Source organism: Ambystoma mexicanum, chromosome 5q, assembly GCF_040938575.1.
Source record: "Ambystoma mexicanum isolate Mex_15411 chromosome 5q, UKY_AmexF1_1, whole genome shotgun sequence".
Classification (NCBI taxonomy): Eukaryota; Metazoa; Chordata; class Amphibia; order Caudata; family Ambystomatidae; genus Ambystoma; species Ambystoma mexicanum.
Window position 1 is genome coordinate 365,459,664 of NC_090933.1, and position 12,625 is coordinate 365,472,288.

General features: G+C 47.2%; 1 protein-coding gene and 1 long non-coding RNA gene across 3 annotated transcripts in view; one reads left to right on the forward strand and one right to left on the reverse strand.

The window, feature by feature from the left end:
- The window catches only part of SMCHD1 (structural maintenance of chromosomes flexible hinge domain containing 1), a 3,133,956-nt gene extending 3,133,362 nt beyond the window's left edge, over positions 1 to 594 (reverse strand). For both annotated transcript variants that reach the window (XM_069620859.1, XM_069620860.1), the window contains exon 1: positions 154 to 594. In XM_069620859.1, coding sequence (XP_069476960.1) covers positions 154 to 348 — 195 coding nt within the window. In that variant the 5' untranslated portion in view covers positions 349 to 594. The remainder of the gene's footprint in view (positions 1 to 153) is intronic.
- Positions 595 to 729: 135 nt separating this feature from the next.
- Positions 730 to 12,625, forward strand: part of LOC138497401 (uncharacterized) — a 33,245-nt gene continuing 21,349 nt past the window's right edge. The window contains exons 1-2 of the long non-coding RNA XR_011278574.1: positions 730 to 1,001; positions 11,868 to 11,960. This is a non-coding gene — a long non-coding RNA (uncharacterized lncRNA). The remainder of the gene's footprint in view (positions 1,002 to 11,867; positions 11,961 to 12,625) is intronic.

Consider the following 12,625-nt stretch of genomic DNA (forward strand, 5'->3'; position numbering starts at 1 on the left):
TTTTTGTGATGACAGAAGGGAAGCTGTCATTTTTTCGACTTGGGCCATTTCAGATACATGCCTGCACCTTCAATCAACACCCTGCTACTTGAGGTCGAGGGAGTAAAGCTGCGATCACTCCTTGGGGTGCCCCACATCGTTAGCCCCTGTTACCTTGCAGACTGCGACTCTGAAGTCTCGATAGCCACTTGCTCCCGGCACCGCAAGCGCCTGGTCTCCGCTGTCGCTCTGCTCAAAGCGTCGATCGAACACGAATACCCTGCCAGGGCCACTGCCGCTATCCTCAGCAGCCATGTTTACAAACACCGGGTTTAGCAACACAGGATCGGATACTTGCTTGAGCTCCATCCACCGAGCGGGTGGGTAGGAGCTCCCGCCGATGGGTGATGGGAGGAGACAGCGTAGTGAGTCTCTAACCCAGAGCTGGCTCCAACGCCCCGCCCCCAACCCGTGTTTCCTGCTACTACCCTGTCAGTGGACCTCGGCGTTTCAGCGAGTGGCTACACCGTCTCCGTTCCCAGACTATGCACGCTGCGTTAGCTGAGAGTACACAGACCCGGGAACGGATTCAAACATGAACACGTAAAGCCTTCTTCGCGCTCAATTCGGTCTCTAGGCATTTGCTCGAGAGTTGCTGTCTGCCTGGCGCGTGCGCGGTTGCAGCCACTAGACATAAATCATGGCGGCGTTCTTGTGACGCAGGAGAGGGGCTCCCCAATTCGAAATCACCTTGTTAAAAGCAGAAACTCCGACTGCAGTGTAGTAGCTCTCCTTTTGTAATATGAATCGATCATAAACGATGATCACAAAGCGTTACAAGTTCGTGGCCAGCATTAAAGTGACTATCAGTTAACCTCCAAAAAGGGCGACATTAGATCTCTTAAAGTCAGTAGGGATTAACTACTATTTGGAGGATGCGCGATTCCGCGGCATCCCCGTTATAACATTGACGAGTTGGGGATCAACATACCCGTCATCTCACCCTCCGAGGAGTACGACAGGTAAGGTTACCTCCCAAACGTCCCCAGTTTTCGGAGGCACTCGCAGATTTCAGCCCTTTGTCCCCAAAAATGTTCCAGTTTTTTGCTATTTACCAATTGGCCCCAATTTTTGGGGGGACATTGGCCACTATTGGTGAGGGTAGTAGAGTGAGTAATGTGTTAAGCCTCTTATGCTTGCCTCGATCAACCCCAGGCAAGGAGAAAGCAATTTTCTTTGGTATCCTAATCGGTGGTTCTCAAACATATTCTTCTCTCAGTGCATGTCATAAATATGTCCTCATAGTGAAAGACGTTGCTTTCAAATTTGCTGTCACACGTTTCTCCATTGTTCCTGTCATAGCTCATATTCCTGCTCACGTTATCTTCATCTACTCTGATAGATTTTTCGTTTTCTTTCTAAATTCTTCAAAGTTCTACTACCCGTCTTGTTTTTGTCCATTGTAGCTCAGAGCATCCAGTTTTTTTTAATTGATAACAGACTGCCGATTAAGCATGGAGTGTAGTTCAAATTTCTGTGTACTGCCCATCGCTGTATACCTATAATGCTGCAACTCTCATTAGTTCTAAAATGTCAACATTTTACTCCCACCTACAAGACTGCGCTCATTCTATCTCGGACATCTGGCTGTCTCAAGTTTTAACTACAGCCATAAATGTGGGCACTCTTTTGGTTCTTGCCACCGCACGTTGGAACCCCCCATGAGCTATGTCTTTGTTCGTCCTACTTTTTTTTTAACACAAACTTAAAACATGGATTTGTACACAAATATTTGGATGTTAACGATCACCCTCTCTCTGAACCCAGCATCAAGGAATCACACTGTGGTGTCGAGGAAAAAGGATCACTTGCGACTCCAGTGGATTGGTGAACACGTTATTAGTAGAAAGCAGTGACAGAACAAACCCAACAGCAACACAAAACACAAAGTTCTGAGTGTCCCTTCCCTTCGAGCCCCCCGGCCTTCATGCCCACCAGGGCACATACTTTCCAAGTAAGGGGTGGTCACAACAGGTCAAGGTTGCACGCTAAATTAATCCTGCTAATAAAGAACAATGCCTCATTACGTGAGCCTTTGACACCAGCTGCACTCTTTCATGTAAACCAGAGTTATCAGTGAGGTCAACCTGTTGTACTCAGTTAGTCAAGGTGCCTACACTCCTTAAAGATTCCCATACCCTTTGAGGCAATCTTTAGCGATGTGATGACTTCCGCTCCCTTGTGCCGCTTTTCTTAAAAAAGCAATAGCCTAGATCCCACTTGCCTATATGCCAAAAGGGAAACGCGTCGGGAGCGAGGGGCGCTCGAGAGCTGCGCCAAGATTGCCTCTCTGATGTAAGCTCCTGAGGAATCCCACCGTAAATCTGGAAAATATCCTACCCTTTGAAGCTGTCACCCCCTGCATTGGAAGTGCTGCAGCACCTGGGAGTGGCTCCCCCGTGCTGCTGTAGCGGGTCGTGGCCCAAGAAGTCCGCAACCTAACGAGTTGGTGCGGCCCGAGGACCCAGTGAGAGGTGCCTGTATCCTGGAAGTGAGGCTGGGCGCCCCAACCCATCACCTGATCTGCTGCCCATTTGGTGGACTGCTCAAGTGCCGTAAACTGGCAATTAACTCTGGGTGCTGGTGGTCCTATACAGCTCTTGAGCGTGGAGTGGGTTGGGGAGCCTCTACAGGAGATTAGTTGTGGGTGCCTGCAGGCTGGTGGATTCTGAGGGCTTGCAGCTGCCTACTATTAAGTCTGGCGGTTGGCACTGGTCGGAAGAGGTGGCTCAGTCATTGGACATCAGTATAAGGACTTTTGAGCTGGTGGTGGTGCTAGGGCCCCCCTTGTGTGACTGTCAAGTGTACCCAACACAGGGTGGGTCGCAGTGCGCTGCTCTGACCTGGTCAACCCTGATTTACACCTGAAGATACGCAATAGCTGGACACAAAATGGGAAAGCACAAGTCTCAATCAAAACTCACGTTTGGTACCCCTTGCAGAGGAGATGGCTGACCCCAGATTGGAGCCCCCGCCGGACACTCTTAGGGACATAAAGTGCATTCTGGCAGAACTGCAAACCGGCATCAGCTCACTTGACAACAAAATGGACCCTCTTACCAGTAAGGTGGATCATATTGTAATTGGTTATTTATAACATGCTTAATACCCAGAGGTTTCTAAGCACAGACCCGGGGATCGAACCTGTGTTGCTCCGCGTCGTCTTGCTACCAGGGCGGGCGCGTTGCCCCTCAGCTATCCTCCCAAGACAAGGCCGGCCCGGCTCAACAGGCATAGCGACAGATTGGACGAAGCGGAACAGCGCCACTCCACAGTGGAGTGTGTGTCCTCAGCGACATCTAGGGAAGTGCTCAGAAAGACGGCCAAGGAGCTTCAAGAAAAACAGGAAGATTTGGAGTCCAGATAACCGTCGAAATAATATTGGTATAATTGGGGTCCCGGATGCTGCGGACAAGATCCCTATGGAACAAATGTTGAAGGCACTGCTGCAGGAGATGCTTGGTGAACCTGGCTTATCTTTCTTTATGATCTAAAGGGCCCATCGCATCCCTGGGGGGAGTAACCTTGTGCTAGGCGCGCCTCCCAGGCCCATTATCACTAGGATCTTGAATTACCGGGACCATGCGCTGCGACGATCAAGGGAACTGGGTTCCCTCAACTATCAAGCTGACCAGATGCGTCTTTTCCCCGACTTTTCGAACAAGGTGCAGGCATCGCAGAAGAACTTTATTGAAGTGAAGCAAAGGGTTTCAAAATCGCCATGCTGTTCCCGGCATGCTTGCGAGTTGAGCACAATGGTAAAGCCCTTTTCTTTCAATCTCCTGAAGATGTGAGTGACTTACTGGACACTGCGGACAGCGGAGCCATGCCAGTTAGAAGGAATGGTTGGGGAATCTTCGCCCAGAGGTCCGGACTGAAGTCTGGGGCGTCCGGTGGCACTCCAATGTGGTTCTGTTTTTCAAATTTGCATGGGGGGAACCGCTCCTGGGGCTTGCGCAGTAAATTTGGTGTGTGTGGGTGGCTAAGCCTCGAATAGCTCCCATGCTTTTGCTTTTGGGTGTTTTATGGGAGTGGTGGGAGGGGACGATACTGGTGCATTGGGGTTGTCGGTGGGTGTCGGGGGCGTTGTCAGTTTTCATGTTTTGGTTTGGGCTCGTCTGGTTTTGATGGTGCATGATTCTCTGACCCTCGCCTACCACCATGGGCCGATCACGGGGATTGCACAAAGGGGCAGAGAAAAAGCTCTTGCTGTATATGCAGAAACCCCAAGTGGATATTGCTTTCCTACAAGAGGCTCGCCTCTCGCCCTCTTGTGAGGCCGCCTTTGCCAAATCTTGAGGGTGCCACAGATATTTTTCATATTACTCCAGATACTTTCGTGGGGTGTGTATAATGGTTAAAGGCTCAGTCAGGTTTTGCTGCACAGAGGTGTTTAGGGACGCAGAGGGGAGGGATCTGGTTTTCACGGGTCTGATACAAGAGAGGGGTTTTACCTTTGTGAACTATTACGGTCCTAACACAGACTGTCTTGACATTCTAGATTTCATTGACTAGCAAATTGGGAGTAAGCAGTGTGCTGGGCCGGGCACTGCAATGCGCATATGAGCAATTCACTCAATAGGGCGTGGAGTCTCAGCAGGGGTACAACAAAGACCACTGGCAAGTTGTTTCAGGTTTGTGCGAATGAGGGTTTGGTTGATGTGTGGCAGGTTCGGCACGGCGCAGAGAAGGGTTATACATTTACGTCTTCGGTGCACGGTTCGGCTTCCAGACTGGACTATTTCCCGGTTTCTCTATATATGTCAGGGTGGTTCTCTGAATGTAAGATTCTGGCACATACGCTCTCCAACCATGCCACGTTTGTTGGGACTCTTTCAATCCCTGGGAAGTGGCAGGGGGGCAGAAGCTGTTATTTTAAGAACGAGAGCCTTAGGGACGCTATATTCCGGGAGAAAAAACAGGAGTGGGTGCTGCTCCTTTTCTTTCAAGAAAATGAAGGTTCAGTAGCTTCTCACTTCACTCTTTGGGAATCTTTCAAGTGTGTAATCAGGGGCCTCTACATTGCCAAAGAGCCCAGTGTTCTTAAGACCATAAGGATGGAGCTGACAGCTTGGGAGGCTTGGCTGAGCGAATTGGAGGCAAGCCCTGGGTTCCTCAGAATGACGGAATGCAGGCTGGTTTCCGTGAGGAACTATGGCTGTTCAGAGATGCAACCAAATCTGGAGGTTAAGTTTCTTAATAGGAGCGCAGCAGAGAGAAAATATGTGGAGGGTCAGAGACTGGGAACCTTGGTGGCCAATAGCCCGACGTGAGATCAAATGTGCTGAGGAACTTGGCTGAACCAAGTCTATCCACCAGCTCATGTGTCCTTGGCAAAGGATGGGCATCAGTCTTAGGGACTGCATTTAGAGCTCTATAGTCCACACAGAATCTCAACTCCTTGGATCCTGCCTTTGGTACTTACACAACTGGGCTAGACCATGGACTAGTAGAGGGCTCTATTACCCCGATATCAAGCATCTTGTTGACTTCTCCTTTGATGTGGGTTCTTACATTTTCTGACATCCTGTAGCCTCTGCTTTTGACAGGTAAACAGTCACCAGTTTGGATATCATGAGGGGTCAAACCTGGTGCTAGAGAAAACAGAGGGGCAAATTGATTTAACAAAACTTTGCACTCCTCCTGTTGCTCAGGTGTCAGATTAGAAGAGAGATTACCTCCTATTTTCTCATCCAAAGGTTTGCCTCTGAGGAGGTCAGGCAGAGGTTCACTCTCCTCCACCTCTTGAGCTGAAGCTAGAAGCAAGGCTCCCAGTTTTGGTCTTGAGACATAAGCCTTTAGGCAGTTGATGTGAAAGACTCTAGGAGCCTCCTTAGGATTGCCTAAATCCACCAGATGGTTTACCTCTCCAAGTTTTCCCACAACCTAGAAGGGTCCCATCCATTTGTCCTGGAAGGCCCTCTGCCTTGTTGGGACCATAACAAGAACTAGCTGGTCTTGAGCGAACTCAACCATGTTGGCCTTCTGGTCATGCCAATGCTTGACCAGAGCCTGACCTGCTTTCAAGTTATCACTTGCCTCAGCCATCATGTGTGACATTCTCCTCCGGAGTCCTATCACATAGTCAGTGACTCTGACTGGTGTGGGGGAAGGAACACTCTCCAACCCCTCCTTGATCAGGGCCAATGGACCTCTAACTGGATGGCCATAGAAAAGTTCAAAGGGACTGTAACCCACTCCTTCCTGAGGGACTTCTCTATATGCAAAGAGAAGGCATGGCAGTAGAAGATCCCGCTTTCTCTTAAGGGGGGGTGCTCTAAAGCTCCTATCATGCTCTTCATGGTTCCGTTGAACCTTTCTAGCAATCCATTTGTCTGTGGGTGGTATGCTGTTGAGGACTTGTAGGTAACTCCACAGTTTTTCCACATGGCCTTCATGTAGTGGGACATCAAATTTGACCCCCTGTCAGATATTACCTCCTTAGGAAACCCAACCCTGGTAAAAATACCAAGGAGGGCCTTAGCCACAGCCGGAGCTGTAACAGAACTTTATAGGAATTGCTTCAGGGAACCTAGTAGCATGGTCTACTACAACAAGTATAAACCTGTTGCTTAAAGAAGTTGGAGGATCAAGGGGACCAACAATGTCGATTCCTACCCTCTCAAATGGTACTCCCATCACAGGGAGAGGCACTAAAGGTGCCACATTCTTGGAGCCACTTTTACCAGAGGTTTGGCAAGTGTGGCAACTCTTTCAGTACTTATCTACCTCAGCCATTTTAGGCCAATAAAAGTAGAGAGAGAGCCTTTCCTTGGTCTTCTTGAAACTCAAGTGACCAGCCAAAGGTATCTCATGGACTAATTGCAAGAATTTGAGTCTGTTCTCTTGGGGCACTACAAGTCTCTTGTCGTATCCAGGTGTTGACTCTGTCAGTTCACTATAGAAGAAGCCATCTTCCCAGTGTAACCTATACTTCCCAGGCTCTTGCCCTTCAAGCCGAGAAGCTGCCTGGTGGCGGAGACCTTCCAGAGTTGGACATTCTCTTTATCCCTTTCTGAAGTCTGCCCTGTTGGGGCCACCTTCTGCCAGTAACGACTGCAGCTCAGGATGGTCCACAGGGTCAAGATCTCCAATGAGTTCCTGGCCTCCTACTAGAGCTGAATCTTCAGGCTCTAGTTCAACCACACCGGTTTGTACCTCACTCACAGCCTCTACTGAAGGAGGAATCACAGGTGTGATTTTTGACAACCTAGGAGATTTCCTGGTTGTCAGCACTGGAGTGCTTTCTGCTGGTTTCTTCTTTGAAGTCTTGGGTTTCCCCTTTGCTTCTGGTTGCTTGGAAATAGCAGTTAGTAACTCCAGTGGAGTAGGAGTGATTTTCTTTTTCTATTATCTCCTCAGGAGAGCCTCTCAAGGTCCTCTCCCTTGCAGATCTGGTAAGCTCCTGTAATCTCTTACTAGGAGGTCTGGAAGTACTTGACATTACTCCGAGGTCTTTCAGATCATTGCCCAACAGCACCCTTCCTGGTACTTCAGATTGTATATTCACAGGTATCCTGACAGTCATTTCATTGCACTGGATGAGAGCTGGTAATTGGGGAAGCATCTGCACAGGCTCTCCAGCTAACTTGGTGAGGCGTTTGGGTGCCTTAGCAACATCCTCCACCTTGAAAAAAGATTTGTCCACCACAGTTATGCTGGCCCCAGTGTCTTTAATGACAGGGGTCTCCTGACCATTGACTAGGACACTGTCTTTATAATACTCTTTAGTATTAGGAGGGATAGAATTATACACATCTAAATTCTGTTGTTCCCACAACCATAGGGCTACTAAAGATACACTAGCTGAGACTCCATTGGGGTCTTCAGCTAGTAGTTGAAAGTTTCCACTGACCTTATGTACTTCGTCCTCTGGAGCGAAGTCTAAGGAGATAGTGTGGATCCTTGAAGGTTTACCCTTACATCTGGGATCCCCTTTCACACGATCAGTAGAGCCACAAACATAACATTTCCTAAATGTCTTTATGAATGGTGGCTTGTTCTGACCTCCTTCTGGTCTGGGACCAGAAGGTGCACTAGCCCGATTAGCTTTCCCTGGTGGCTTACCATTAGAATTTTGTTTGGGGCCCTCTTTGGAATTGGAATTATTTGTATTCTCTTTGTAGTCTTTCTTAGGCTGCTTTCCCTCGTCTTTTTTCTGAGTTACCCCTGAATCCTTGTGAGTAGCCCTGTTGGCAACCCACAAGTCAGCAGTCTTAGCTAGCTTCTTAGAATCCAATTCTTTTGAATCGGCCAAGTGCTGTCTGAGCTCAGGAGAGCAGGCATCATATATAGACTCCATCATAACAAGATTTCTCATTCCTTCATAAGTGTTAACTCTGTAACCCCTAATCCATCCCTCTAAGTTCTTCAAACATTCATTCACCCAAGTAGCCCAAGGGGTACTATCATACTTTTTGAGCGTCCTAAACCTCTTAAGGTACTGGGAAGGAGTCTTCCAAAATCTAGCTTTCAAAGCTAGCTTTACACATTCATAATCCATCTTATCCACCTCCCCCAGCTCCATTACCACATCAGATGTAACAGGGGGGAGCCTAGAAAATAACCAGGGGATCAACTGATTCCCTGTGATATCCTGGAGCCCGTGATTATAGTCAAACATAGCAAGCCAATCTAATACATCCAACTTCGGTTCATACATACCCACAATCTCTTTAGGCATCCGTGGTCTTTTTGGACTGGAAGATCTAGAGGATTTGGGGAGAAAAGCATTTTCCACAGACAATTTCTTCATCTCAAGCTCATGGTTGAGCTCCATTTCTTTGAGCCTTATTTCTTGATGTCTCTGTTCGGTTTGGGCACTAATTCTTTTGAATTCTAGTTCAAGTCTCATTTTTTTCTAGTGAGATAAATTCAGGACTTAATGTGGGGCCTGGTAAGGGTCCAGTAGCCACAGGCTGAGGCTTTTGAGAGGGCAGAGGGCCAGAGGGTGTGACATTGTTATCCTCATCTGTCTCAATAATAACATCTTCAACGTTATCCTCATTACTGTTTGCTACATTTGCTGGAGCAGTAGGGCCTACAGCGCCACTATCCAGACTTTGTTTCTCTAACAGTCTATCAATCATTTCTGTTTTCTTGCCTTTGACAGAAAGACCTTTCTGTGTGCACAAATCTTTAAGATAATCAGCAGTTTTAGTAAGGAGGGTCTCCTGACTGTAACTTTCCATACTTGACTTTGTTAAAATAAACCTTTCGTGATTGTCAACCTTGTGGTTAATTGAACCAAGGTACTAGTAGCACACTCAAATGTAAATCCAATACTTTTATCCTCACCGCTGTACACCAGTGTTAGGCAGAATCCTGTGAAGTTCCCTTAGGGAGCACTACAGAAGATTAAGACTACAGGTATGAGCAAGTAAAATCCCCTTTGGTATCAGTCTGTACCACAAAGATTTAGTTGGTAGCTGTGGCTAAGCAGTCAGACTTATCTCAAGAGGGAGATGAACAGTATTCAGGGTTTACACAATAGGTATTACAGCACTATGGCACAAGGAAACACTGACCAAAGCTTTGTATTAAAAAGAATATATAGATTTATTTTATACACATCTAGTTCAACACATAAATCACAGTTAATAAAGCAAGTTAAATTTAGTCAAGGAAAGTATACGCAACTCCCTAGTCAATTGTAGACAAGTTTGCGGTAGAGTGAAAACTGAGCAAAACGGCACAGTGAAAACCAACTACAAATGGCACTCTAGCATTTAGGGAAAGGGAGGGAAAGCACAAGTTAAACCGAAATATCTTCAGACACCCCCTAGCAACACTTCCCTGAAGTTTTGTGAACAAGTAATGCACAGTAGTACTTTAGCAAGAAAATAAGTAACTGAAAACTGAGCAAAATAGCACTTCACAAGTTAAAACAGTAGGAAGGAAGAGGGGTTTAGAAGATTCAGGTGCATCAACACATTTCTACTTGAGAATCAATCTAGTGAGAGCAGATCTAACAAATCAGCCAGAGTCAATTGGCCTGAGCCAGAGTCAGTGGTACAGGACCAAGAGCTTAGGAGCAGAAATGTTCTTGTAGCTGCAGACAAGTCTTTGGTTAAAGAATGTTTAGCCGGTAGATGCAAGGCGAAAGACAATGTTAAGAGAGAGGGGCGGCCGACCCAACAGGTAGATAGAGGGTTTAAGACACCTTTAGGGCTACCGCGAGAAAAAGGGCGGCGTGGCGGAACAATGTACCTTTAAATGAAGAAGTGGCTCCTGCGGTGGCGGTTGTTCCTGATAGTTCCTGCAGTTCGGGGGATCCAGCAGAGGAAGAGAGGCTCTCGTCGTGGAGGAAGGTTCGAGTTACTGCACTACCCAGGGATGAAACCAGCCGCGGTGCTGCCAAACGAAAAAAAGGTACGCTCCTTTAAATCGCGTCCGGTTGGATGGCTGCCTGGCTATCCGGCCTCCAAGTGCTGGGCACTGGCGATTCGACCAAGGCAGGTCCGAGGAAGCGATTGGTGAACTGGTTGGTCCCACCAGCTCAAGGGAAGAAGGCTCTTGCGAAGAAGATCTCCTCTTGTGTGGAAGAAAAGTGGTGAGACGCTGCAGCAGGGCTTCACCGGTGGTGCAGGTGCTGAAGATGTCCGTGGCTTCTCTCCCCTTTGGTTCCGTAGTTCCAGTTGCAACGTCTTGCTCTTCCAGTCCTCAGGACCCGGCTTTTATGCAAAAAGAACCCCATTCATACAGCCTAGCTGTCACTCACATAGTGGAGTGGTCATCTTGGCGGGAGACCCTCCAGCCTATCAGGTTAGAGTGTGACATGGGTTGCAGAGGCAACCCTGTCCAGGGGTCCTACTCCCCCTCCCACACAATGGACCCACCCCAGACTCGGTGGCGCCGAAAGGAGGGCTTCTTGGCAGAAGCCTGCCAAAAGGATGAACAAAGGATCCCCGACCTGGTTTAGGAGTTTAGAGTAAGACACGAGAAAGAATTTATATTAAAGTTCTGGCAAATAAAACCTACCGGAGTAAAGTTTAATAATAAAATAAACCGGCGGTATGTTAGAGGCTGTCAGAAAAAGTGGTAGTCTTGAACAATGGGAAAATCCCATAGGAAAATATTTGCGGTCGAATATTTAAGGTAGTAACCACTGCCACCAGCCAGAAACTTTAGAGAGAGGGACTTTACGGTACCCCCTTGAAAATGAAACTAAGGGAAAAATGATTAACCCTTTCCAGTACCTCCATAGTAAGATGGGTTGTTCTGGTTAAGTTCATAACATTTGACTAGTAAAGTCAATGGGGACTTTACATTCCCTGGGAGACAGTAGTCAGTCCCAGGGTATAGAGTCTATGTTTGGGGGTTGCTACGACACCCGTGTCACTGCACAGAGGGTGCTGTGTAACACATGTGATTAAAGATGGTTCCTATGGGGGTGAGAAAATCCCATAGACATTAAACACAAAAAATAGCCTAGAACACACATGGCAAAAATGCCTAAGAGTGGGAAAAAGAGTCTCACTCTTAGCAGGTAAAAAGAAACAAACCCTTCAAATCCAGCAAAACTGCTGGGGGACTCTATAGGTAAAGGAAATTAGCCATAGAATGAGAATTCTCCCTAACGGGGACTACCCCCGAAAATTTGAAAAGATATGGGAGAAATGGCTTGATGTGTACTGAGAGACATCCCTTCCCTACCTGTTTCTTGGATGTACCCACAGTACCATTATGACCTTGCTGCCTCCTATTGTCTATGCTGCCAGAATTGTCATGATGAATGCCTGTTTATGATGTTTTGTTGTTAAAAACTAAATATACAGAGTTTAAAATAAAAAAAGACTCATTTTACATTTTAAAACGCTTGCCTACAGAGGTTTCCTGAGTTCAACAGCATCGTAGTCTTCAGAACCTCAACATCAACGCCCCCCTGTATGATAGCAGGATGGAGAGCTCTCTAAACACAGGTGAGGAGAGTGTGGTGATAGAAATAGAGGGGAGTTATTTTCTGGCTGAAAGGTAGATATAGAGCTCTAGTAGTTTTCACCATTCTAATCAATTATAGCACCTCCTATCTTATTACCAGTATAGCAGATCAACAGGCTCGGGGAATCATTACACTCCTGTGGAGACCAGGTAAGCGTTACTGGAAGGCCCTGATGCTAATGACTCAACTGCATCCCTGTGCTAGAGTAGCCGGAGACTGTGCTAAGATTGAGTGTACCGCATTGTCCCGTGCTGAAAACGTGGGGAAAGGAGGCAAACGGTCTGAACATCCTGACATATCATTTCTTGAATGCTTCTTTCTTTTATGTAACATTGTTTCCCACACTATTATGTGTATTTAGAGGTAAGGATTGGCAATAGGTTTATTAGTATAGGCCTCTTTTATTTTGACAAGACACCACTAGGAATGCGTTATTATTTGATGGTTGTAGATTTAGGATTAGATAGGCGTTTTTCAAACCCTTCTTGAGGTTCAATAAACACACTTGAACTGTGGCCCCTTGTGTCTGTCTTACTGATGATACCATGCCTTCTTTACACTTCACTGGACGCAACAAAAGCATTCAACTCAGTGAGGTAGGAATGCCTGCATGCAGTCTTGAGGCGCGTTGTGGTGGGCCCGCAG